Below are 27,515 nucleotides of genomic sequence, written 5' to 3' on the forward strand. Positions count from 1 at the left end.
CATGGTTGTTGGTGCCAGACGGGCTGGTCTGAGTATTTCAGAAACTGCTGATCTACTGGGATTTTCACGCACAACCATCTCTAGGGTTTACAGAGAATGGTCTGAAAAAGAGAAAATATCCAGTGAGCGGCAGTTCTGTGGGTGCAAATGCCTTTTTGATGCCAGAGAAGGGCCAGACTGGTTCAAGCTGATAGAAAGGCAACAGTAACTCAAATAACCACTCGTTACAACCGAGGTATGCAGAAGAGAATCTCTGAACAAGTCAAACCTTGAGGTTTGTGGTTTACAGCAGCAGAACACCACACCGGGTGCCACTCCTGTCAGCTAAGAACAGGATACTGAGACTACAATTCACACAGGCCACCAAAATTGGACAATAGAAGATTGGAAAAACATTGCCTGGTCTGATGAGTCTCGATTTCTGATGCAACATTCAGATGGTAGGGTCAGAATTTGGCGTCAACAACATGAAAGCATGGATCCATCCTGCCTTGTCTCAACGATTCAGGCTGCTGGTGGTGGTGTATTGGTGTGGGGGATATTTTCTTGGTACACTTTGGGTCCATTAGTACTTACTGAGGATCATGTCAACACCACAGCCTACCTAAATATTGTTACTGACCATGTCCATCCCTTTATGTACCATCTTCTGATGGCTACTTCCAGCAGGATAATGCGCCATGTCATAAAGCACAAATCATCTCAGACTGGTTTCTTGAACACGACTATGATTTCACTGTACTCAAATGGCCTCCACAGTCACCAGATCTCAAACCAATAGAGCACCTTTGGGATTTGGTGGAAGACTCGTATCATAGATAATGCTGAAAAATCTGCAGCAACTGTGTGATGCTATCATGTCATTTGGACCAAAATCTCAGAGGAATATTTCCAGTACCTTGTTGAATCTACGCCACAAAGGATTAAGGCAGCTCTGAAGGCAAAATTGGGTCCAACCCGGTACTAGTAAGGTGTACCTAATAAAGTGGCCGGTCATTGTATATAAAAAGGTACCAAACACAAATTCATTTTAAAAGTTTATTTTTGCAAAGTGTATAAAAAGCAAAAGGCATTAAAAAGCAAAATTTACAAATATATCAGCACACTTGCTCCAGGTCAGACTTCAATAAAGTGGCATGCACAATAATTCATCCATCAAATCTGTTTTTGACAACACACATCGCTAGAAATGTGAAAGCTGATTGAGTATCCTATGAATAAAGGGCAAATCGGAATCATTTGGATGTTAAAAGAGGACACTCTTGTATGTCAGTCTCATCTGCGGAACCCTGTGGACAATGAACAGTCATTGTGCAGGCCCGAATTCCTCCGAGAGGCTCCAGCAGACTGAAGGCCTTCTCCCACTCATCTTTCTCCGGGTCATAACACTGCACGATGTCCACCATGCACCTGCTGTTCCAGGAGTAACCGCCCACCACATAGATGCGCTCCTCGAAGACGGCCACCCCCACATCGCTCTGACCCCGGGTCATCGGCGCCACCATTGTCCACTGGTCAGCGTCAGGGCTGTAAAACTCACAGCTGAGCACATCATCATAGTCATTCGTACCCCGGAAGTGGTTTCCACCCATGACGTAGAGGCGCTCGCCCACGGTGCACATGCAGTGGAGACCACGGAGCTCCATCATGTCTGCTCGCCTGCTCCACAAGTCTCTATCAGGGTCATAACACAGCAGCTCCTTCTGGAAAGCGTCTCTTGTGATCCCGCCTGATGGTACAAAGGGTGATACAACTCAGTTAGGATGAACAAATGAATATTCTTTTAGTTTCTTTTTTTGCTTGTGTATTTTTGCAGAAACAAACACAAGCCAGCAGAGAGGATGTGGTTTGGAGGCTTAAGCAAAGGACGTCTGCTTAGGTCAGTTCACACCAAACATTCATAACTTCATATTAACTGAATCACAAAAGCAGATAATCCTTATATTAAGTGCATTCATCTGCCACTTTAAATAACTTGCTCTTTAAATGCAGAATGGATCCTGATTGGCTGCCAGTGTTTATCATTCATCAACTTATATCAAAATATATATTATTAAAGGGAAAACCCTGTTGCTCTGCGTTGTTATTGTTACTTTTGTGGTTAGCGTTGCCATTTTAGTGATTTGTCATTAGATTTAGTGACTTTTAAAACAAACTGCACGATGACAAATCTAAGTTCTAGTTAACTCGAGTTAACTAGTTTCTTAGATAGTATCTAAGGGTGGCTGGTAGGCATGAATTGCTTAGGCAACTCTTCAAAAAGTAGTTGACAACACAGTAAAACATTTTAAGCCAGTACAACAACAACAACAACAACAACAACAACAAAAACATAATCCTTATTTCCTTTCACTTTTTCTTGTTCACTCAACTTTTGAAAAAATCAGCTGCACTGACAGAAATTATTTATCAGTATTACAAAAAACATTCAGTTGGGTTAACATAAGATTATTAGTTTTCTGGGGAGGTGAACTACTCTGTAACAAAACTTTTTAAGTTGTGCCAACTGAACATTTTTTGTCTGCAGAACTGGAATGTCGGAAGTTGAGTGAACAAAAAAAACAACAACACAATCCTTATTTCCATTTGTTTGTTTTTTTTGTTTGCTCAACTTTTGAAAACATCAGTTGCACTGACCTAAAATGTCTGAAGTTGAGTGAACAAAAACTCTCTTGGAAATTAGTAATAAGAAATAATACATTATCAGAACAAACATAGTTCAATGAATTATTTGGAAAAAACTTCTATATATATATATAGTTAAAGTAAGAATTATTAACCCCCTTAGAGTTTTTTTTTCTTTTTAAAATATTTTTCAGATGATGTTTAACAGAGCAGGGGGATTTTCACAGTATGTCTGATAATATTTTTTCTTCTGGAGAAAGTCTTATTTGTCTTGTTTCGGATAGATTAAAATCAGTTTTTAATATTTTAAAAACCATTTTAAGGTCAAAATTATTAGCCCTTTAAGTTATATTTGTTTTCGACTGTCTACAGAACAAACCATCGTTATAGAATACCTTGCCTAATTACCCTAACCTGCCTAGTTAACCTAATTAACCTAGTTAAGCCTTTAAATGTCACTTTAAGCTGTATAGAAGTGTCTTGAAAAATAGCTAGTCAAATATTATTTACTGTCATCATGGCAAAGATCAAATAAATCCGTTATTAGAAATTAAAACTATTATTATTAAAACTATTATGTTTAGAAATATGTTGATCAAATCTTCTCTCCGTTAAACTGAAATTGGGACAAAAAATAAACGGGGGCTAATAATTCTATTTTCAACTGTATATATAATATTTATTTGTATTATATATATATATATATAAATAACAGTTAAATACAAATTAACAGTCCACATGTGCTAAGTGTTTCCTTTTATAGAGCAAAGTAGGTGAATGCGAGAAGGAAATTCACATTAAAAGTATTTCTGCAGCAGTATTTCTGGTTCGAGCCCCGACTGGGTAAGTTAGCATTTCTGAGTGGAGTTTGCATGTTTTCCCCATGTTTGCATAGGTTTTCCTCCGGGTGCTCCGGTTTCCCCCACAAGTCCAAAGATTGTCCACAGTAAATGAGTGTGTATGGATGTTTTCCAGTGATGGGTTGCAACTGGAAGGGCATCCGCTGCGTAAAACATATGCTGGATAAGTTGGCGGTTCATTACGTTGTGGCGACCCCAGATTAATAAAGGGACTAAGCTGAAAAGAAAATGAATGAATGTATAAATGTTATTTTTGGTGTTACTATTATTTTGTCTTTGTTGTTAGGGTTAGAAATACTCAAACCTTTATAAGTTGGCAGAAGCTTTTTTTGGGTGAACTTGCAAAGTTTTACCCACAAAGCTAATCTTTTTAACTTAATGAAGAAAACGTTGATTTAGGTTAATTAAACGTGTTAAATATAGTTGTACAGACATTTTTACAGATTTTTGCTAAACCAACAAAAACAAACAAATAAGTAATCTCAGCTTTTTTCAAGTTAGATTTTGTTTACAGTGTAGTTGATTAATACTGATTGAATATTCCATGACTGTAAAAACTAGTTGATGAAAGCAGTTTATAAAACCGATTCTTAACATGATGGCTATGTTATATGCAACTGGCAATTTGTTTACAACTGGTATTAAGATGTGCTTAAGTAATCAGGGGTTTGTTCATCTCAAAACAAAGGGGATTTCAACGACATAACGGGTGAATAATTAATAACAGAATTAAAATGTTTGGGTGAATTTTTGAGGATCTGTGTGCAGATGCCTGAGGCTTTGCTAATCTTTCAATGCAAAAAGAGACAATGGAAAACAATATGAAGTGCAGAAGCCACCAACTACACCGAACGCATTTGTAAGATAACAACATGTGTTTTTCCTTTTAAATGTTTAAATGGATTATTATCATTTTGATATCTTTATTGTTTCAAACTTGGAACACAGACGAGGTCTGAAAATTCACATCAATTAATTTCTGACATGTCATCACATCCGTGTGTGTAATAGTATTTTGTGCTGGAAATGACAGTTGTGATGGTATTTTAAGAGAATGATGTAAAATTTCAGTCTTAATAGTTCTAGTTTTACGATTAGCGATTAATCTAAAAATACACAATTATTTATAATTAAGTTTTTTATATTTTCACAGGTTTTTGCAATGTAATGTTTTTTTCATGCATGACCTGTTTTTTTTTCAATTAAAGCATTAAAACGGCATCTTCTTTGACACTTTTGCATCCCCTTTTTATATTTGTTCTGGTAAAAATAACGTAAAAGTTTCCAAAGTGCCATTTATTTTCAACTTTCCATTGCCTCATGTTCCTTTTTTCTCTTTAAGTTTACTTTATTTGATCATGTTTAAATACTCTGTGATTCATCAAGCAGGAACATTCGCAAAGATTCACAAGCAGCCTGCTGTGGCCTTTATAGACTGACCTAACCTCAAAAGAGTGACCCAGTTCAGCTCGATACAGCTCTGTTTCCTGGATATCTGCTTCATTTTAGTTTCGATTCTTGTTCCAGAAACTTCACCATTAGGTGAGGGTAGCGAAGTTGCTTAGAGACCACCACAAAGTGATTTCCCTTTTTTGTGTGTGTAATAAAAGAATGCTTGTGCAGTGGATTCATTAGTCTCATGCAGAGGACTGTGGTGGATTAAAATCACATTTGTGAGCCACATTTTATTAGTTTACAAAATCTTTTTGTTATTACGTAGGGCAGATGTTAGCAGATTAGTGCACAACTACACACACTAACATCAAACTGATTTCCCTTTTTTTCTGAGAACATTGTTCTCAGAAAGAATACTCACCTGACACATACATCAGACCTCCATGAACTGTGCCAGCATGTCCATAGTGCGGTTCACTCATCGGGGCAACTAAAGTCCACTCGTTCTTGTTCAAGTTGTAGCACTCCACTGAATCTGAACGACAAAGAGTTTATTTCTTGTTTGTTGTTATTGTCTTGTTATTTATTGTTTGTTTCAGAAAGGAGATACAGTACTCAGCATATATAAGTACACCCCTTACAAATCTATCTTTCAAATTAATAAATAACTTACGATAACGGTCCAAAACCTAGTACAACCAAATGTATATGTTATGGAAAAATATTTTATATATATATATATATATATATATATATATATATATATATATATATATATATATATATATATATATATATATATATAAAGAGGAAAATCAAAAGAAACAAAAAATATGTAAAAATTTAGTAGGTTGTAATTTTTTTATGTTTTGCTTGAATTTAATTGTATTATCTTTCAATTTCTAATTATATTCTGTGACTAAAATATTATTTTAATAAATATAACTGTTTAATAAATCTGATTTGTTTAAATGGACCAAAATAAATTGCCTCTATTCACTGAGAAATGGAGAAATATATTCAGTTTCAAAATGGGGTGTACTTAATTATGCTGAGCACTGTATATAATCTCTTAGACTTCCATATGTTTTTTATTTTCTTTCCTTTAATGAGTTTTTTGTTTTTCACAGCAGTTTAATGAGTAACTTTACACAAAGATAAAACGTCTGTCCTCATGAACTCACTATTATGTCAGTCCCATGGGGAATTTGTTCAATTTTGGAACACAAATCAAGAATTTTTTAATAAAAGCTAATAAGGTCTCTCAATTGAGACTTGAAATTCTGACACTTTAAAATATTACACAGAATAAAAAAAATAACTATTATTAATTTATATTTTTGAAGAGACATTTGTAGAAGGGAAATTGTTCTATGGAGGTCCATATTTAAACATTTTCCAAGATAACTGGCTTTGTGTTCAACACAAGACATAAACAGGTTTGGAACAAGTAGATCATGAGTAAATAAAGACAAAAATTTGGGGTGAACTATCCCATCAAGTAAACCAAAGCCTTAATTAAATCTGATTACTATATAAAGTGACAATGTCTCTTCAGAATATTTGAATTCAAGTGCTTCATTCAAATGGGTTTAATTTTTGATCTCCTTATGAAAGTGGTGTCAGTTTTGTTTGAACAGACTTTTAATGTGGCAGAAATCTGCTTAAAAATATCCTCACTTGTGTTCCGAAAGTGAACAAACACCTTACTTTAGTTACTTTGGGAGAGTAATCGAAGTCAGAATTTTTATATTGGGGTGTAATTTGTACAGTGTAACTGTTAAAACACATCCTTACCAATCTCCCCCGTGGCATTTCTCCCTCCGACTGCATAGAGCTTCCCCTTTAGAGCACTGAGATGAAAGAACGTTCTCTTCTCATTCAGAGAGGCCACCTGCAACCAGCGGTCAAAGCGAGGATCATACCTGTACGCACTGTCCACAGCTGTCTTGCCCTTGGTGTCGTAAGTGCTCTGACCTCCCACAATGTAAAGAAATCCTCCAAGAAGAGCCACTCCATGCTGGTAACGGGGCACCTCCATAGGCTGCAGGGCCCTCCAGGAGCCTCCGTCATCTTTATCATAAAGTTTGAGCTCTTTGCTGACCACCAGTTGCTGCCTCATTACTCCACCCAGGACCACCAGATGTGTGCAATCAGATCGAATCTTTGTCCGTTCTGTCTGGAGTGCCGGCTGGAGGAAGGGAAGCATTTGATAGTTACTGGCCTCCAGGAGAAGGTTGACACAAGCCGTGTCCGATCGCATGAAGGCCTCCCCTTCTTCCTTTCTCCTGCTTGCAGCTCCTTCTTCAGTGTGGTCCTCCTGTGAGATCTGGAGGAGCTCAGCAGGGGACATCAGAGGGAAGCGGATGTGGCGCATCAGGGAGTAGGCAGCAGAACGCCGCTCGTTGGGTTTGTGGGACAGCCATGCTCGGGCGATGCGGTACAGCTCCATCTCAGAGAGACCCCTCAGAGAGTTGCTGGAGAGGGCGAAGGTCATACTTGCCTCGGACAACTGCAGGAGGCGGCCGCTCTGCATCAGCATCGAGAAGTTCTCACACACAAATGTGTGGATGTGTTTTTGGACATCTTCCAGAAGAAGATCTTTGGCTATGCGCTCCACTTCCACACAGTTTTCTATAGTGATCTGCCATGCAGAAAAACATGCCACCATTAAAGAGCTCATATGAATAATTAAAGCAATGAAAGAATGAATGCCACTTCTTAAGAGTGTGTACCTCACTGCTGAGTAGCTGGTTGCAGAAGTTGAGAACGGGAAGCACCTGGAGGAAGCTCGCCGCCTCTAGCGTGTCCTGAAGGGTGCTAAGACTCAGGCTCAGTTGAGATGTGTAGATGAACACGATGATGTTCTTTAGGCCGACTGTGCTCACACCGTGGAGCTTAATCTCCTTTAGCTCTTGCTCTCTCATGCCTCCTGCCACACCAAAGTGAGAGAGAAATGAGGAATTATGACATTAATGTGGGTTAATGAGAAGTACAGAGATTGAATATAGGAATTGGTTTTCCTCCGTAAACAATAATAAATTGGAATGCACAACAACTACACAGAAATGTTTAGACCAGCGGTGTCAAAACTCTGCAGGCTTTAGTTCCAACCCTGCTCCAACACACATATCTGTAGGTTTTAAACCAGCCTAAAGGACTCAATTAGTTTGATCAAGTGTGTTTTATTAAGTTTAAAGTGGGTCTCCAGGAACTTGTAAGTTCTCCAAACGTGGAGTTTGACACCCCTGGATTAGACAATTATTACAAATATTAACATTTAGACAAACACCTTCAGTTAAATTGGAATAATTGTTTAATTATTAATACGTTTATTATTAAACTTGGGGTGGCACAGGGGGTAGCGCTGTCACCTCACAGCAAGAAGGCCATTGGTTTGAACCCCGGCTGGGTCAGTTGGCATTTCTGTGTGGAGTTTGCATGTTCTCCAAGTTTTCATGTGGGTTTCTTCCGGGTGCTCAGTTTCCTCCACAAGTCCAAAGACATGCGCTATAGGTGAATTGGGTAAGCTAAATTGTCCGTAGTGTATGTGTGTATGTTCTGGTCCCACAACCCACCTCGTAAAAAAAATAGATGTTATGAAACACCAACATGGTGCGGCTAAACATAAACTTCAATATAAACGGCCCTGGGAGTTAGAGTATGTATTATTAACTTACTTACATTCATCCACCTGATCCACTCATTCACCCAGCCTCACCTCATTCTACACACTTACCCAACCATTTATCATTCAACCCCAAGAACTGACCCATATGGACCTGAGGCCACAAGAACTTACCCTGAATCACAAACACTCTTATCCGTCCAATCCTACCAACCTACCCATTCATCAAACCCAAATCTCTACATCTTCTGTTCTTCAACACAATCCTGCAACCCCAAACCACGCACTCACCCATCCACATCTACACATTCCATCGACCCAGATCCCCAAAAACACCTTCAACAAACCCCAAACATCCAATCACCCATTTTCACATACACCCATCTGACCTTACAATTCGACCCATTCGCTCATTCATCCATCACCATCTACACATCTATCCATCCAAATCTTCATACAACCCACCCATTCAACCACCTCTTCAACCCAACACCACCTTCCATTCAACCTATTCATTCATCCAGTTTTATTTAATGAGATTCACCTGTGAACATGGCCTTGAAGTAGTCACTGGCTGAAGCCATGATGACTCTGTGAACAGGGAAAGTTTCACTGCTGTCACCAGGAACCAGAGTCACATCACAAAGAGTCTCATCACCACGAAAATGATCCAACCCCTTAACAACGAAAGAAGAGTGAAGTAAAATACACTGCTTAAACAATACACCATCCTGTTTTCTTCTGAACATTTTTAAACATCCTACCAAACCAATTTAGTTTGAGGCTATTTTAGTTTGAGGCTATTTCACTATGACTAATTGCCTTTGACTTACTTTGAGTATGTCGGCGCCATGTTCTGTGCTGTTGAACACTTGTATTTGTGGCTTTGGAGGGGCAACAGGCTTTTGGGCCACTGTAGGTTTTGGAGGGATTACAACTGGTTTTGGTGCAGGTTCTGGAGGTTTTGGACTGGCTTCAGCAGGTCTTGGAGGAACAGCTGCTGGGGGCTTGTCTGTTTGAGGAGGGGGTCGTGGTGGCTCTCTCTGCGATCTGCTTCCTATTCTTGAAAGCCTGCGATGCAGCTTTCCTTCCTCACCACTGTTTCTGAAATAAAAACTTTATTAGAAATTTGATCATAAGAAAGCTCTTAAATGTGGCCTCAAAGCCAACTATTATTGTTAAATGCTGATTTTCCCTTTAGTACATTACAACGCGCCTTTTAAATCTTTTTCCCCCTGAACATTGGAAAGTGGCTGTCATCATTTTTACCGTGATTTACCAAAGACACTTACTAAAATGTCATTCAGTGTAAAAAATCTGCTTAGTCATATTTAGACTGAGATTTCTCTGATGAGTTTTTAAGTTTTTCAATTCAGCTCATGTTTACTATAGCGCTTTTACAATGTTGATTGTGTCAAAGCAGCTTAACCCAGAAGTTCTAGTAAATTGAAACGGTGTCAGTCCAGATTTCAGAGTTGAAGTTCAGTTTAGTTCAGTTCAGTGTGGTTTAATTTTCACTGCTGAAAGTCCAAACACTGAAGAGAAAATCCATCAATGCGCAGCTCCACAAGTCCCAAACCAAGCAAGGCAGTGGAGAGGAACAAACTTCACCAAGTGATGAAAGAGGGAAAAAACCTTGAGAGAAACCAGGCAGTTGGACACGGCCAAACTTCTTGTGCAGAGCTGCAGTCTAGGTGCTGTAGGCTGAAGAACGCTGGACCTTAAGTGTCTATTTAAGGATCACAGTGCAGCTCCAAATTACAAACTACTGATAATTTTAATAATTTGTCACTATACTTTATCAAACCACTAAGCTTTACCAATCTGTCAACAAGAGAAAAGTAGTCATTTACAATAATAAATTTGAATTACTCTTAATTAAGCTTTCTACATATATAAAACCACTTTTGTACATTTAATTTGACGCAGTCATAAAAAAGGCATCTCATTTTTAACTGAAATAATTAGCTGAATTTTTTTTATCCATTACTTACCAAGTAGCTTCCACTAATTAATTGCATTGTTACATATTTTCTTTGAACTCTAATAAGATTTCAGTTTCCTGTGCGACATGAAAGCATATCACAAAAAAAGCATGCATTTTCTAGAATCTATTTAAGAAACAAAACAGATATTCTGAGATCTATTTTAAGGGATGCAATAAACAGTAAAAAACCAACAGCAAAAAAAAACATTGACTGAAAAAGTACACATTTGTTTCTTACAATTTACTATGAATACATCTGCACTTCAGAGAAAAAAAGACTTACCCCATGTCTTTGGTATCTACTTCTTTGCCGATTGATTTCTGACAGAAAAATGAGAACAAATGTTTAAGTGTTTCGCCATATCTGCATGAGCGATATTTGGAGCGACAAGAAAATTTTCAGCAACAACAAGGTCAGAAAGGGGAAGTTAGCACTGCCATATGTGCAACGAACAAAAAGATGTCGCTTAGACTGACAGCCTCAAGTCTATGTGAGCAAGGGAGTCTCTTTACTTCAGATCACAAAGATAACTGACAGAAAAACATACTGAAATACTATGTTTATACAAATAAATAACATCGCTCTATTATTAAATAACTTAAGATTCTCCAAATCAACACATTAATATAAAGTGAGGGGAAAACTCAGGGAATACATACAAGAGGAGCTTACCAAGGAGCTTACCAAGACCTGGCGCTTTATCTGGGGGTTTCAAAAGTGTCTTCTCATTATAGCTCTAAGCATCACGATGTGATCACACTCAGTCGACACAACTGGGTATAGAGTCTGTTTACCACAACCTCATTGACTTCCTGTGTCACTTCTCTCTCTGAGACACACACCCTTGCATGTTGTTTCAAAACGTTCATTCTTCCTCCTTTTGACATGTTACTTATAATAGGCTTTAGTTCAAGCCTTTGCTTTTCCCTCGTCTGCATCTGCACTCTGATGTTGTGTTTGATACTCATGAGGTGAACCCAGAGTTTGTGTGAAAAGAGGAAGCCTTATACCGGGTTTGCATTTCTTTTATGTGCTGCATTTGCAGTTTACTGTATAGTGACTGTAAAAGTGTGTCAAACAAACATCCTAATGTGAAACAACCAACATGCACTCGCATAGCCGTTTAAAAGCTGCTGCACCAGTGTTAAATCTGTATCCTGTGCTCATTTTTTTCTAGCTAACCTCATTCAAAATGAAGACAATAGAAAGAGTGTAGTATTTATTGTAAAGTAAATAATATAACTGGAAATATTGAATTAACACACAGTCAGTTAGAGAATTTCATGTTGTTTAGTTTTGCCACACTTGATATTTCAACCAAATATTAACTGAATGTTCAGTATTTCTCAAGGACGATCACTGATTTATATTCAGAAGCTTTTCTTTTTGCATATGCATTTATCAAACTTTTACGTATGGCTGCTTTATAGTTGAAATAGAAGTGATTTACTCATAATTATAAATTAAATTGTACCTGATACTAATTCTATTTTGATATCTACTATTGTGAAATCAATTTGAAGCAATCTGTAATGAGTGGAGGTATAAGTATAATCCACTCTTGATTCTCTCAATAAAAATAGTGTGGGGTTTACGGAGGTCTGTTCTTGATGCTTACTGAAAAACAAGTAATAAAACCATCAATACACTGTGAACAATTGTAGATATGTTATTCTTGCGACTAAAAGCAACAGAGGTTTCTCGTGTACATTTAGTATCAATAAGTGGATCTTTGCAGTGGTAAAGTAGAAATTATTATTGTCCATTTTGCTGCTCAAAGTCTGGAGAACTGAATGAGGTTCCTGTTGATCTCAGCAACATTTCTGCAGCCTAGAAGAATGAGATGCAATTCAGGGTCAGACTGAGTCAAAATGTGACCCCATTTATTTAAGTTGTTCAATGCATATTATCCAGCAGACTGACCTGCCAACACCATGGATAAGCGAAACTCATCGTGTAGAATATTTAAGATCTCTTTCACTCCATCCTCCCCCTGAACAGAATATATTGCATATCAACATTTAATCTGCACCAAATGTCACATATTTGTGACTCTAGACCATAAAACCAGTCATAAGGTGTACATTTTTTATATTGAGATTTATAAATATCATATTTATAAATCAATTTTTACTTAAAATCTGGAATCTGAGGGTTTTAAAATAAAATGCCTTTAAATTTTACTAATTAAAGTTAGTTTTTTAATATATAATTTCGAGTAGGAACTTTACAAAATGTCTTCACGGAATATGATCTTTAATCATATAAAATATAGATAATTATGATTATTTTTGGCTATTATGAAATAAAATGTTGCGGTCCCGGGTCATGACTGACAATACACTTACCAGCCACTTTATTAGGTACACCTTACTAGTTTTGGGTTGGACCCCTTTTGCCTTCAAAACTGTTTAATCCTTCGTGGCATAGATACGTGGCAACAAGATACATATTTGTTAGCTGCAAATTCTGACCCTACCATCCAAATGTTGCAGCAGAAATCGAGACTCATCAGACCAGGCAACGTTTTTCCAATCTTCTATTGTCCAATTTTGGTGAGCCTGTGGGTATTGTAGCCTCAGTTTCCTGTTCTTAGCTGACAGGTGTAGCACCCGGTGTGGTCTTCTGTTGCTGCCCATCTGCCTCAAGGCTGGATGTGTTGTGTGTTCAGAGATGCTCTTCTTCATTCCTCGGTTGTAACGAGTGGTTATTTGAGTTACTGTTGCCTTTCTACTAGCTCAAAGTAGTCTGGCCATTCTCCTCTGACCTCTGGCATCATTTGCGCCCACAGAACTATGTTCTCTTTTTTGACCATTCTCTGTAAATCCTAGAGATGATTGTGTATGAAAATGCCAGTAAATCAGCAGTTTCTGAAATACTCTGACCAGCCTGTCTGGCACCAACAACCATGCCTCATTCAAAGTCACTTAAATCACCTTTGTTCCCCATTCTGATGCTCACTTTGGACTGCAGCAGATCGTCTTGACCATGTCTACATGCCTAAATGCAATGAGTTGCTGTCATGTGATTGGCTTAGAAATTTGCATTAGATGTACCTAATAAAGTGGCCAGCGAGTGTATATTAATAACAAATTTAAGGGTATGTTCACACACAAAAACAATTCAGAATCTTCAGAAAATGAATATAAAAAAATAGTGTGAATCTAGTGGCTTTAATCACTCCTTATTGAAAAATAAATCTTATTTCATCAGCTGATTTCTACATGGAATTGTAGATGTTTAGTCAACAAAGACTTGATTTTTGAATCTCCAAACCATTAACATTGGTTCATAAAATTGAATTGCATTGCCATTTTTCGGGACATTTTGAAGCTTAAACTATTTCAATGATAGGAGCTTCAGCGACAGAACAGAAAGGTGTTTCTTTTGTGTCCTGAAGATGTAACAAAAGTCTTACAGGTTTGTGATGATGTGGAAGTTTTTTAAATTTTTGGGTAAACTAGCCCTTTAATAAACAGACTGATGCACATTTCCAGACCACTGATTTCCACAGTTACCTTGTAAGCGAGGCCCCAGATTGCCGGTCTGCCAATAAACACACATCTGGCTCCCAAGGCTATGGCCTTCAGTACGTCATTCCCTGTACGGATCCCTCCATCCATGTAGACCTCGACCCGGCCCTGCACTGTGTCCACTATCTCAGGCAGACAATCTATCTGTGTGACATGGAAGGTCAAGATGTCTGGATAGTGGGAGTTATATCTAAACATATGCAGACACACTGATAGACACTTTCACACAGCAGCAAACTACAGCTGCTAGTCCTGTACTTGAATCACACACATTTTGATTACTTACTGGATTGACAAACCCATATGAGAAAGACTCACGACTGGGCTCTCAGTAAAGTCCTTGAATGTTAATGGAACCAAACACAGGTCATGGAGTCCCTTACCGTTGCAGGCCCTCCATCCAGTTGTCGGCCTCCATGATTAGACACAATTATGCCCTGGACGCCATGCTCCACAGCCAACTCTGCGTCCTCTTTAGTGAGGATGCCCTTGATGATCATAGGCAGCCGTGTCAGAGACTGCAGCCAGCAAACATCCTTCCAGCTGATCGACGGGTCCAGAGTATTAGCTGGGATCCCGTATTCCTCCTGGCCTTCTGTTTGCTCCTGTAGAAATGAGTCAAAATATAATGAGTATAAATATCATCGTAATTTTTCAGTTAAATAAAAGTAGTAATTATTGTATAATAATTTTATATCATAAACTGTCATATATCAAAAGTCTGATTATACTATGCAAATATAATAAATGTTGGGGTAACGCATTACAAGTAACGCGAGTTACAAAATAATATTGTTTTAAGTAACGAGTAAAGTAACGCATTACTTTTAAAGAATAAGTAATAATATTTGAGTTACTTTTTTGTTTAATTAATTAGCTTTTAAAAAATAAATTGCTGAATTAAAATTAAAGTAGTCACAATGAATCACGCAGTCAATAAGAAAATGCGTTCATTGTTTTAAATGCATCGAAGAAAAGGAAAAGGGGATTGTCTCAAAGGCCAGTGATTTTACTTAAGACGAATAGTGCTAAAGCAGCAAACACATTGCTTTAAACTTTCAGTAATCTGTATATATGGCATGTATAGTGCTGGGGTCACGAAGTTCTCAGAAAACATTATCCTAAAATATTTTTTTATGTGTTTTTAAAGGTAAATGAAGGTTATACAGTGTGTTGTTAATTGCAGAGCTCCTCTATTTAAAAAAAGAGAAAAAAAAACAGATTCTGAAGGAGATCAAGCCTCAGATAGGTAATAAAAAGTAACGCAAAAGTAACGCAAAAGTAACGTAATGCATTACTTACCATAAGAATTAACTGAGTAATGCAACTAGTTACTTTTTTGGAGAGTAACTTAATATTGTAATGCATTACTTTCTAAAGATACTTTCCCCAACACTGATAATAACAGTCATTAAGCTCTATAAATGTTTCATAAATATCTTAAAACAGCAAAAACTATTAACAGTCCAAAAAACTGTCCTCTCTTAAATCTCCTTTGTTGGACCAATTTTAAAACCTTTTCATAATAAAGTTAAAGGTGCCATACAGTGGTGTAGTCCTAAAAAAGGTGGTGTACTATTACACCCGACCCAAATTTTAAATGAAAGTAGGCAAAGAAACGACGAAAGTCAATGTTTCTTTGATTCATTAGCTCTATATCTATATATCTATATCTATATATCTATATATCTATATATATATATATATATATATATATATATATATATCTATCTATCTATCTATCTATCTATCTATCTATATATATATATATATATATATATATTTTTTTTTTTTTTTTTTTTTTTTTACTTCAGTTACCTGGAACTATTAGCTTCCACGAAAGGAAAAACAAATACTATGTCAATGTTGTCAATGATTACAGGTTTCCAGCTTTCTTCAAAATTTCTTCTTTTGTGTTCAACAGAAGGAAAAAAGACAAACCGGTTTGGAACAAGTAAAGGTTGAGTAAATGATGAAAAATTTTCATTTTTTGGGAGAACTATCCATTTAAGAAGATGTAAACAAATTTGTTCGTTTTAAAGGGAGATGCTAATAGTCTAATCCTATGTAATGATTTATGTTTAACTATGTTAGCTATCAGTTTTCATATCAAAATTAAAGGGGACTGATGCGACCTTGTAGTAGTGTACAGTTCATGAGCCAAATCGCAAAACTTTTGGGGTGGCTGAATAGAAATATTGGAGGGCTAAAGCAATGCCCATGCTATTTTCTAAATTTACCTGAGCGTTTCAGCGAGACATCGCCATTGAGTTGACTTGTGGTCTTCGAAAAACTCACAAAATTTTCTTACAGCTGCTGCAGTCGTCAGGGGGCAGGGAATGGCGCAAGTTAAACAAAAATGCACCAATTGCAACAAATTACGAAGCGAGTTAAAAAAAAAAAACATTTGGTATACTGTATACAGTTAATGGGGACGTGAATACACATAAATTAGGGAAGTTTAGTCAGAAAAACAAGTGAGTATACCGAGGGTATACGCAATTATTGATCCTAAGAAGTGGTAATACCCAAACAGCTCGTGGAAAAAAGCAAGCATACTAAGTATACGTGCGTATAGCCCCGACTACACCACTGGTGCCATATAATGTAAACCTGGATATACAGTATCTATGCATAGTTGACTATAGTAGACTTAAGTACATGGTAGTTATAAACACACTCTCAAACATCTTTATTTCCCTTTTCTCATGTACATCCTGTGATTGTAAAATTCTGGTGAAAAACAGGCCAATCGGAACAAAACACCAACTGTGATAATCCATATGGGATCATTGATATGTACGCACCAGCAGCATTTGATTGGCCACAACATTTCCTTTTGAGATTACAACAATTATAATATTTTTTACTTATTTTACCTTTTGACAGCGCAATGACAACAAATAAAATGTTGACGAGGTGGTGTCTGTTAGGTTGTAATAACTCTCCTTAACCCTTTTCTGGTCTTTCTGAATAAACTGCCTACTTTACTACATCCAATCAGCTCTCAGTAGGAAAAAACAAGCCACGTCCACTGTTTTCTCATTTAATGTCCCATTTCTCTAGTAAATGCATCACAATACCAAAAAAGTGGTAGCAGCTTCCAGTTCAAGTGGACTTTAGGGAACGGTATGAAGCAAAGCAGACAGCCATGCATAGCCATGGAGTATGTAACCTTATCTGTTTACAGCTCGTCAGGATGCAAAAGATAGATTATAAATTTATTCAACATGACCCCAAAGAGGTCTGATAATGTGTATATTGTGAAATATACCATGTATATAAATTTCTGCCAGTGTTTTTTTACAATTACAGTGGTTATTAATTTATTCCATATTTTATTCACAACACTTAATTCAGGAGCAGTATTAGAGGAGACTTAATTGCTTAAAGATAACTCACTCACTTCTAACATGAACTTCTTCTCCACTTCAGTTGAAATGATTTGAAGAGGCGTCTACTAAGTTTGTTCAAATTTCGTACATCACGCTGTGTGAGCATCAGAGACATGAGCCAAATAATATTCACAACCATTCCAACTTAGGTAAAAACTGAGCTTTTCACTTTAGGGAGAATTTCTAGGTTCTAAACCTAGGTTCTAAACCATTTCTGGTTCTGCAATTACCAAACCGTCTACAGTATGTACAGTATATAATGTATACAAATATAATGTATGAATGCATTCTAGGGCACCTTCAAGCTCAAAAATCAAAAATTGCTTTACCTGGAACATCCCTTCAAAGTTCTTGACCTTCAGGTGTGGCGGGAGCTTGAACTGGTTGCGTATGTCATTGCGACGTTTGCCAGTGTAAGGCACGTCCACTGTAAGCACCAGAGCTTTATAGCCAAGAGCCTCCACTCTGTGTACAATCTGCTCCGAAAGCTTTCTGTCCCGGTACAAGTACAGCTGGAACCAGCGGTAGCCGTTGGGTGCTGCTGCTGCAATCTCCTCCACTGAACATGTGGCGTAAGTGCTGGCTATATAACAGGTGTTCAATGCCTCAGTGGCTGGGAATCGGAAGAAGAGCAAAATGGAGAAATAAGATGCAAAGTAGTAAACTTAAATCAAGGATGTCAAATCTTGTTCCCAGAGGGCCACTGTCCTGCAAAATTGAGCTCTAATCCTAATTAAAAGCAGCATATTGAGGCCTGCAGACAGATTACATATCTCCAAGTGTGTTTGAGCTGGAAAAATCTGGCCCTTCAGGATTGGACTGGAAGTTTTCAAACAAGTTTCCATCTATTGGATGAAGTGCTGCAGAACACATGAACTAATGCCGCTAAATGGCTTGAGTCCTGCTCTTACCTCTGGCAGTGGCCAGTTCTCCCTCATGCCAGGCCAGGCAGTGGAAAGCTGTGGGTGCAATTCCAACAGGAAAGCTTATTTCCCTTCCCAGCACAGAGGTCCGAGTGTCATTGATCGAAACGTCACGCAAGATCCGTGGCCTCAAGCGAATCCTAAAAAAGGTGGAATAAGAATAGATTAGACATTTTAAGGATTGTAAAACTACCTGATTTATAGTTTTACCAGTCACGTTTACACTTGTTTCAAACCATGAAAAGAAGAAAAACAAGCAAGTTTTGGGCATTTGTGATACATACAGTATGTGGTCACTTTATTACATACGCCAGTTTAACTGCTTGTTAAATCTCTAATAATTAAATCACAAGACAGCAACTCAGTCCATTTTGCACACTTTATAATCTAAGCTGCAAGAATTTAGTTCATGAAATGTCTGACATTCCACACTTTCCTTAGTTAAATAATTGTGTAATCTTCCAGGTATTTAATGCGCTTTTTTTTCTAGACTTTTCAGTGTGCTCACTCTGCTTGCACTATTTTATATTAAAAATGCATAAAATAGTGCACAAGTATACAGTTTGAGAAACATTGTTTTTTTTGTTGGTGTTTATGCTGTTTCAGATGCATTTACAGTGGTGTGGTACCTTTTATAAGCCTGCAAGTTGTCGTCTCGAGTGCAACATTCATCAGCTCCAGCTTCATAATAGTCCCATGTAGACTTTGAGAGGTGCTGCTTGGCATATTCCTCAAAATCATCCAGACATACCATAGTCATTTCTGCACAGACACCTTCTTCTCTACAAACACACACCATAGAGAAATTAATTATGCAGTATACAACTGATTTAATAAAACAAACAAACAAACAAACAAACAAACAAACAAACAACCTTAAATAAATTACAGATAAATTAATACAAAATATTTCCTTTATTTTTGATATTATGAAAAATATATTTAAAAAGTGCAGCACTTAGGATTTATTTTATTAGTCCCCTTTAGATATTCTCGTGACTTTTGTCAAAAAATAAAATAAAAACTAAGCAAAAAAAAAAAACTTAAACCTTTACCCTACTTTATCAAGATCAATTTTTATAATATATATATATATATATATATATATATATATATATATATATATATATATATATATATATATATATATATATATATATATATATATATATATATATATATATAAATACAAAAATATTTTCTCTATATTTTTAAATATATTTTTACACTTGTGGATTAAAAATACTTTTGCAAACATGCATTATTTAGTTAGTTCCTTTTACACATGACTTTTATCAACTAACTCTAATTTGAGTATTAATAGTGTGAGGTTAGGTTGGGGTTAAGGTTAATACAAGTGTAGTGCAAATTTACTTCTACTATAGTCAGTGGAATCAAAATAAAGCGTTAGCAGATAATAAGCAGACAGACAACTAATGCTCTAAAGACTTCAAGTTATGTAGTTACGTATAGGCAACGGAATGTCGAAAGAGGACTATCAAAATAAAGCGATACAAAAACTGCATTTAAAAACCATTACAGAAACATTTTAACGCACAATATTACAGATTTGAAACCATTCATTCAACAGAATATTAAGGTTTAAGCGTCTGACTTTTCATGTTTGCATTACATTGTTATTTTAAATAGCATCATTTTTATAAGTTCTACTTGGAAATCACAAACGAAAGGCCGGTTTTACCTTTTCTGGTGATTTAGACAAATTTAGGTCACAGCACAGTGGACTGCTCTGGTGTTTTCAGCCAACTATCTTTGGCAGTCAAAACACTGACTAACATAAAAGGCTGTAGCAAGAGGATGGAATCACAAGTGGGTTGGAATTAACTTTTGAACTCCAGTCTGAGGTCTGTGGCCAGTATAAGACACTGAATTACCTTACTGTGAAAATATGATTACCTAGTGCAATATCGGAGTGAATTATAATGTAATTTCACTCTAATGCTTGTTTGAAATATCCTCAATTTGTTAATAAACCCTTTAGATCTCTAATGTACTACCACTAAGTTAATAATTAAAGCACAACACCAGATCTGTTCTTGTAGTCATCAGAAACTCTTGACCTATGGACTCAGTCCAGGACTGTTTTAAAAGCACTGAAGCAACCCAATGTTTACTCATCTGTAACACAAACTGTAACACAAATAAACTTTGCTATTAAATAATTCAATTGTCTCTTAACTAATTTCAGGCTACTGGTGTGTAACTAAAACGAAAGCTATATAACCTAGCAAGTGGGGACTGGTGCTTAGTGTGTTTGCAATGTCTGGAAATGTGCTGACTGACTGCACTGACCACAGACTATAACTGCACGTACACATGTGTTGACACTTTTCTCTATGTGTGATCCAACAACATGCTTTGGGTAACTAACTAGTGAGGTAAAACATTGAAGTTATAGCTAAAAACAAAATTCTGTCAGCATTTACTCATCCTTGACTTTCAAACATGTTTGAGTTTCATTTGTTCTGTTTAACACAATCTATAATATATATAAAAAATAAACGGGGGCTAATAATTTTGACTTCAACTGTATATATATATATATATATCTAGAGAGCAAACCATTGATATATATATATATATATATATATATATATATATATATATATATATATATATATATATATATATCGATGGTTTGCTCTCTAGACTGTCAAAGATTATCAAAATATAACTTAAAGGGGCTAATAATTTTGACCTTAAAATGGATTTTAAAAAAATTGAAAACTGCTTTTATTCTAGCTGAAATAAAACAAATTAGACTTTCTCCAGAAGAAAAAATATTTAAGATATTTAAGAACCTATAATTGAAGAATGATATATAAGATATATTGTAGAATGTTGGAAGCCTGTAACCATTGACTTCCATAGTATATTTCTTTCTATTGTATGATTATCAATAGTTACAGGTTTCCAATTTATTTTTCAAATATCTTTTTTGTCTAACATATTAAAAAAAAAAAATTAAAAAAAACCTCAAACTAGTTTTGGAACAAGTCAAGGCTGAGTAAATGAGAATTTTGTTTGTTTAATCTCACTAGTTAGTTACCCAAACATGTTGTTGGATCACACATAGAGATCAGTGGTGACACAAGTGTACGTGCAGTTATGGTCTGTGGTCAGTGCAGCCAGTCAGCATTTAAATTTTCATTTTTGGCTCTATCCCTTTGGGTTTATCCCTATCCCTTTAAAAGAGTGAGAACCTGATTTTCCAAAGAAATAAACTGAGAAATGCAAGCAGATTCAGCCATTAAATAATATTTGTGCCATGTCATATGATTTCAAATGTATTTTTAAAATATAATTCGTAAAGGCCATACTAAGCAGCATGGAACTGAACTTAGTGGTTGGAAGTGGCAAATGTAAATAATATAAATACATTTTCATTTTTCACCAAAGTTTGCACATATGTACAATGCAAATTTTAATAGTGAAAAAAATGCATTACTATATTTCAAAATTAATTTAGCTACTGATATGCTTCCATGCCATGAGGCCACAGAAGAGGATTTATAAATTGTAGTAAAAAAAATAACTGATGCTGGCAAGCCACATGGCAATATCAACATAGCAAATGTACCACATCCAAAGTTTATTCATAGACCATATTTATATAAAGCACATAACATACTTTTTTTATGGTCATTAAGTATATTCAGATTTAAATGAAGTACTTATTCAGACAGTAATATAGAGCCAGAGTTACTTTCTTTTAAATGAATCTGTTATTAATTAATAGGACTTGCTACCACTTTCTGGCAGTTCAACTATCTATATAGTTTTTTATTTAAATTTATTGTCAATGACTGGTCTAAACCACCAAGGTACATTTAAAAAAATTACACCTTAAATGTAAATACCCTTATTGAAAGTACACTTAGATAGGCCACTGAGTTTTTTTTGTCAACATAATACACAGATCTTTTACATTTTGTTCATGAAAGAACAATCCACAAACTTTTTAATCAGCACAACTGTTTCAAGACAATAATATAAAATATTGTAGCAATAAAAAGTGTACTTTAACATACATTTTACAACATATATTTTTTATGTTTTATCAAATACATTCAGCCTTGATGAGTAAATCATTTTCCAAATCTGGTAAATTATATTAGCACAGAAATGTATTAATCTCTTAAAAGTTCAAGTAAAAATTAAAATGTTTACTAAAAATAAGAATGAAGGAAGACAATAATGCTTTATTTCTCTGCTAAAAAAGTTGAATGTTCAATACTACCAAGTTTATCAGCCAAATAAGAAAAACATTAAGTGTACTTGAACTCTGTGAGTGTTGCATTCGACACTGCAAGTGTTACTGACAGGGGCCTAAAGATAACAAACCCTTGAGTCAACAAAACAGTTCCCATTATAGAATAACAGATGCAGACTGACACTTTCTTATGTCTCCACTAAACAAATAAACAAACATGTTATTAAAATGCTGTTTGAAAGAACATCCTAAAGCACCCTTTCTTTATCCATTCATTTAATTGTACACAAGACAGACTTTCATCACTGGAAATAATTCACATTATATAAAAGAAAATCAACTAATAAAGCAGCAAAATCTCTTATTTCAACCAGAATGCATTTGGCTACAGTCACACTACATGTTTCTCTGACCTATTTGACTCTTTAACTCTGCAACCATCAACCACAGTTAGTTCACACATGAACTAGCCTTTGATTGTGGCATCAGCATGTTGATTAGGTGTTTCCGGCCGATGTGCTCAATAAGTTGTCTTATGTTGTTGGATTAGCAAACTGCTAGTCACTTACCTGCTAGAGCCCAATAAGTTCATTCTTTTATGGCGCTCCATCTCTGCATGTGTAAAATGGACACCGTCTAGAAAGAAGCATTTCACAACATTAGCTCACTTATTTTTTTAGTGCAGTTATATGTTGTTGTTGTAATTATTCGAAACTGAAAAAAGACCACTAGGTGGCGAAAGTAAGCAAGTTAAGACATTTTAAAGAACATTTTGAACATTGATAAAACATACAGAACCATTGTTTACAATAAATAATTCAGTAGCACCTACCAAGTCTTTCCGAATAACCGATGATAAACAAAATTAGCAGCTTATAAAACTGATTATGTCCAAGAAATGTCTACATAAAATGTAATCTGTAGAAAAGTTGTCTGAAATGTATCTACTGATTGAGATTTTTAATCCCACGGCGTAGTGTTTAGAGGGGCAGTCCCAGAGAGGCTGTTTATAAGCTCTCGTATTAGGTACATTTACCAAACATACAGGTTTTTAGAAGAATGCATATATAAAACTGGATATTGAAAAGCTTGCTAGAAGTAAGATATTGTCTTAAATGTGCTTGTCTTTTTAGGAACATCTATAAAGTAACTTTTTTTAGCAGCAGTTCTGTTACTGGAAGTTCTGTTAATAATTTTACTAGAAGTGAATCACAACATTACAAACATTAAACTTTGATTTAAAACTAAATGCGTGAAAATCAGACAAAAGGACATTAAGGTAAAACGTAATGGATTTGATAAAAAGAACTACAATCTTATGAAATGGTGCGAATTACATAATTATGAAATTAAAAATTAAACAATCAAAAAAAAACACGGAGAAATATAAATCTATATATTAAAAAAAAAACCAGTGCTGGCTGTACATAAAGAAAAAATACGTCAAATATGCATATACAAAAATATTTAGAGAGCATAACGAAAGAGATCGACCATTGATTACATCATGTGAGTGGGCGGGGCTAAAGGTCTGTCTTGATTAGCTTTGTCACGTCAACTCTCTGATTGATGGAACTTTCTATGCAGCATTATGGGTAATGTAGTTTATACACATTTCGTCATTAAACAAGGTTTATTAGAGGGTAAGTTGAACAGTTGAACAAAACAATTGCCTTAACCACATGAGAGCTCGCACAATTTCTGTCTTTATTAGTTACTTTTAAACTTTTAAAAGCTTTTTCTTCCAGAACCTAGCCTGAAGTCAGTGGGCACGCTAGGATACACGAGCTAAAAGGCACACCTTTTTAACAGGTACATATTAGTACCAAAAGTGTACTATCCAATGTTTACAAATTATGAACCTTTTAGCTTTTGGACATAGTCATGTGTGTGTTGTTGCTGTATGTCTTACCTTGTCACTGAATATCCTGATTTGCTCCCGAGGTCTGTGTTTTCCTGCCACATGTGTTCAGGTAGGACTGTACAACAGCGACTCATTCACACGCAGTCACTAAGCTCTACAGTCAGCACTAGCCTGGACCTCACATTGTACAGGAGTGAAAAGGGGGCCAGAAACAACTTTTTGTTTCAATTGTGTTCTTAGAGTGAGGGTCACAGGCATGTCACCAGTGCTCCTGTGTGTGTTCTGTGTTCCTTTGGTTCAATTTTGCAGTATTTTGTAGAATCTAGTCTTCGAATATTTGCTATACTGTTGGATCTGATCACAAATTTCTTGTGTTGATTAGTATAAGCGACTTTGGAGATAAGAGTCTCCAAAATAAAGTTTTGGTCAATGGATAATTTCAGCTGTTGTGATAGTTACATTACATTTTTAAAATTGTATTTAAAATTATTTTGTTGCAATTTTTTATTTGCAATTAAGATAAACATAACAAATATATGTTTAAATGGGTTAAAAATGAAAAAAAAAAAAAAAAACAACAGCTGTACTGAGTGAAGGCATGTGGGTTCATTCAATATTTCATTCATTCATTCGTTCACTCACTCTCTCATTCATTCATTCATGGGTCCAGTTGTGTTGTTAAGGTACTGCAGAGATACAGTACTGTTCAAAGGTTAATGGTTATTAAGTTTTTGTAATACACTCTTCCCAATGGTGGATTTTAAAAAACACTTTCAGTTGTACAATTATGGTTTTAATTAACAGTGCTTAAACACAATGAAAGATACAAAAGAGGAAACACATTTACATAACAATCTAGAGAAGCTTCTTGGGCTAAAGAAGCTTTTGCATTATTGAAAGAACCAATAGATGATAAAGGTTGTTCATGAAACTCTGATAAAAGTTTATTTTAAGATCATAAAGCTTAACTTTTGAAGGGGATTTTAAGAGTGTGCTTAAGGATTTGATTAAAAGGAAAAAAAGAGATAAAACTTAATAAATAAACAAACATTGTTACATTTAAAAGGAAACTTAAAATATCTACTTGAAAAAAGTTTTCCATTTAAATTTATTTTTAAATGTGATTTATACCTGTGATGGAAAACACATAAATAACATAAAATATAAAACTATTATTATAAATGTCTTTGCTAGATCAGTTTAATGCAGGGATGCAGAATAAAAACACTACCAGTATTTTAAAACCCAATACCAAAGGAAAATGTGACTTTTTTTGTTTTGTCTAATCAGTAACTAGGCAACACGGTGGCTCAGTGGTTAGTACTGTCGCCCCACAGCAAGACAGTCAGCTGGGTCAGTTGGCATTTCTGTGTGGAGTTTGCATGTTTTCACCATGTTGGTGTGGGTTTCCACCGGGTACTCCAGTTTCACCCACAGTCCAAAAACATGGGGAATTGAATAAACTAAATTGGCCGTAGTGTATGTGTGTGAATGAGAGTGTGTGGGTGTTTCCCAGTACTGGGTTGCAGCTGGAAGGGTATCCGCTGTGTAAAACATATGCTGAAAAAGTTGGCAGTTCATTCCGCTGTGGTGACCCCTGATAAACTAAGCTGACTAAGCTGAAGGAAAAATTAATGAATAAATTAGTAACTATGCTTGATTTTCTGCAGTGTCATTCTGTAAAACATTTATATTTAAAAAGTGTAAAATCTGAAAATCCTAAGCTGTACATGCCAACAAAGAACCTTTTGTGTATTGAAAAGCTTCCATTTATATTGAAAACTCTTCATAAAACCATTGACTCCAATAAGAGTGAAGATCTGTTACCAACAAAACCAAGCTCTTTATGCAACTGCTCCCTGAAGGACTGTAGAGGTTGAAACCCCCATGTTAGAGGAAAGTATCAGTGTCTGAACTCACCGTGAATGAAACAAAACTCCAGTTATCGCTATTCACGCCACGCTTGTGCTAAAGCTAAATCTGATTCTCCCTCTATACTTTATTAGCTCTTTATTCCATACTCGGTAAATGTAAAGTTCAGTGGGTGTGTGCCTGTTTTTACTTGGGGATGTTGTGAGAGTTTGGAGAGCAGCTTGACCCCTTTGAATGTGTTCTTGAGATAGCATACCTGCTTTTTTTTTTTAGGTGTTAATTGTGTTAATCCACAGATGGCTCTGATGCCAATCATATCTTTACATCTCTTTTTCTTCTCAGTTTCTCAACCCTGTTCAAACAGTCATCTCAGTTGAACCCCTTCTCCTTTTTTTTTCTCCCTCGCTCTTAAATGTGAACTGAGGTCTGGGTGGAAAAGCTTTTTCACATGCTGCTGCTGCTGCTTCTTCTGTCTGTGCCCTTGGGCTAAAACACCGTTCGCCCACAAACATATGTGTTAGATTGAGCAGAGAGTTTTCCTGCCCTGGTCACAAGCTTTTGTCTTTACCTCAGTTCTCGCTTTCGCTCAATCTAGCTTTTCCATCTCTCTCTAGGTCTAGTGGTTGGGTTTTGGTTTACGGGGCTTATGTTTTTTTCCTTCTTCGCCCTGCTTTCGTTCCACATCTTTGTGAACCAAAACAGCGCCCACTGCCCCATCACAAATACAGCCTGCAGATCAAAAACACCACCCTCTGTCTGTCAAACACACTTTGAGTTCATCACACATGGATCTTCACCCCATTATTGAACGTATGACTGTGTTTGTGGATGTATGAGAGAGAGAGAGGTCAAATGGTCAGGTGCTTTTTTTTAATGAAAGCTTGTTTCCAAAACAGAATAAAAGAAGGAAAGAAATAATAAGTATTAAACAAAAAGTTACTGACTTATTAACCTCAGAATTCAGTTTTTACTTCTATGGCAGTATCTCACAGTTTCAGGTTATAAATGACATATTTTTCAAAGTTTACACTGAAAAGAAAAGGATTTTGCTTGTTCAAACAACTAAAATGAGCTGAAACAACACAATTCTTAAGATTTGTCTGGGACAACTTAATTGTTTTATGTTCAATCCACTTAAATTAGTGAATTTAACTTTATCTATTCGGGTTGGGGCAACATGAATGAATTGTGTGAAACC

At 36.0% G+C, this 27,515-nt stretch overlaps 2 protein-coding genes across 3 annotated transcripts; both read right to left on the reverse strand.

Annotated features, from left to right (window-relative positions):
• Positions 1–1,024: 1,024 nt before the first annotated feature.
• si:rp71-68n21.9 (kelch-like protein 9) lies at positions 1,025–11,141 on the reverse strand. 2 transcript variants are annotated; one of them, XM_056465151.1, is made up of 7 exons: positions 10,779–11,141; positions 9,342–9,606; positions 9,053–9,185; positions 7,616–7,812; positions 6,678–7,524; positions 5,302–5,415; positions 1,025–1,729 (listed from the first exon to the last, which is right to left on the reverse strand). In XM_056465151.1, exons 1-7 carry the CDS (start codon positions 10,781–10,783, stop codon positions 1,236–1,238), a joined length of 2,055 nt encoding a protein of 684 aa, XP_056321126.1. In that variant the 5' UTR covers positions 10,784–11,141; the 3' UTR covers positions 1,025–1,235. The 2 variants fall into 2 exon arrangements, with proteins under 2 accessions (XP_056321126.1, XP_056321125.1); XM_056465150.1 differs by having other exon boundaries at positions 9,342–9,612.
• A 561-nt stretch (positions 11,142–11,702) lies between these two features.
• Positions 11,703–20,151, reverse strand: hao2 (hydroxyacid oxidase 2 (long chain)). The gene is made up of 8 exons (XM_056465152.1): positions 20,050–20,151; positions 18,977–19,129; positions 18,336–18,487; positions 17,754–18,037; positions 14,413–14,634; positions 14,015–14,173; positions 12,420–12,489; positions 11,703–12,326 (listed from the first exon to the last, which is right to left on the reverse strand). The coding sequence occupies exons 2-8, from the start codon at positions 19,105–19,107 to the stop codon at positions 12,271–12,273; spliced, it is 1,074 nt and encodes a 357-aa protein (XP_056321127.1). The 5' UTR covers positions 19,108–19,129; positions 20,050–20,151; the 3' UTR covers positions 11,703–12,270.
• Between the last annotated feature and the right edge of the window lie 7,364 nt (positions 20,152–27,515).

Source organism: Danio aesculapii, chromosome 9 (genome assembly GCF_903798145.1).
Source record: "Danio aesculapii chromosome 9, fDanAes4.1, whole genome shotgun sequence".
In the NCBI taxonomy this organism is placed as follows: Eukaryota; Metazoa; Chordata; class Actinopteri; order Cypriniformes; family Danionidae; genus Danio; species Danio aesculapii.

What these genes read in the sequence shown, in the direction of transcription:
- si:rp71-68n21.9 (XM_056465150.1), bottom strand. An exon ending in CTTCAAGGCCATGTTCACAG is followed by an intron (nt 7,813 to 9,052) that starts GTGAATCTCATT and finishes TTGGTGTGGCAG; the next exon opens with GAGGCATGAGAGAGCAAGAG. An exon ending in ACCAGCTACTCAGCAGTGAG is followed by an intron (nt 7,525 to 7,615) that starts GTACACACTCTT and finishes TCTGCATGGCAG; the next exon opens with ATCACTATAGAAAACTGTGT.
- hao2 (XM_056465152.1), bottom strand. Translation starts at nt 19,107, where the DNA reads ATGACTATGGTATGTCTGGATGATTTTGAGGAATATGCCAAGCAGCAC. An exon ending in ACTTTGAAGGGATGTTCCAG is followed by an intron (nt 14,635 to 17,753) that starts GTAAAGCAATTT and finishes TCATTTCTACAG; the next exon opens with GAGCAAACAGAAGGCCAGGA. An exon ending in CTTATCCATGGTGTTGGCAG is followed by an intron (nt 12,327 to 12,419) that starts GTCAGTCTGCTG and finishes TCATTCTTCTAG; the next exon opens with GCTGCAGAAATGTTGCTGAG.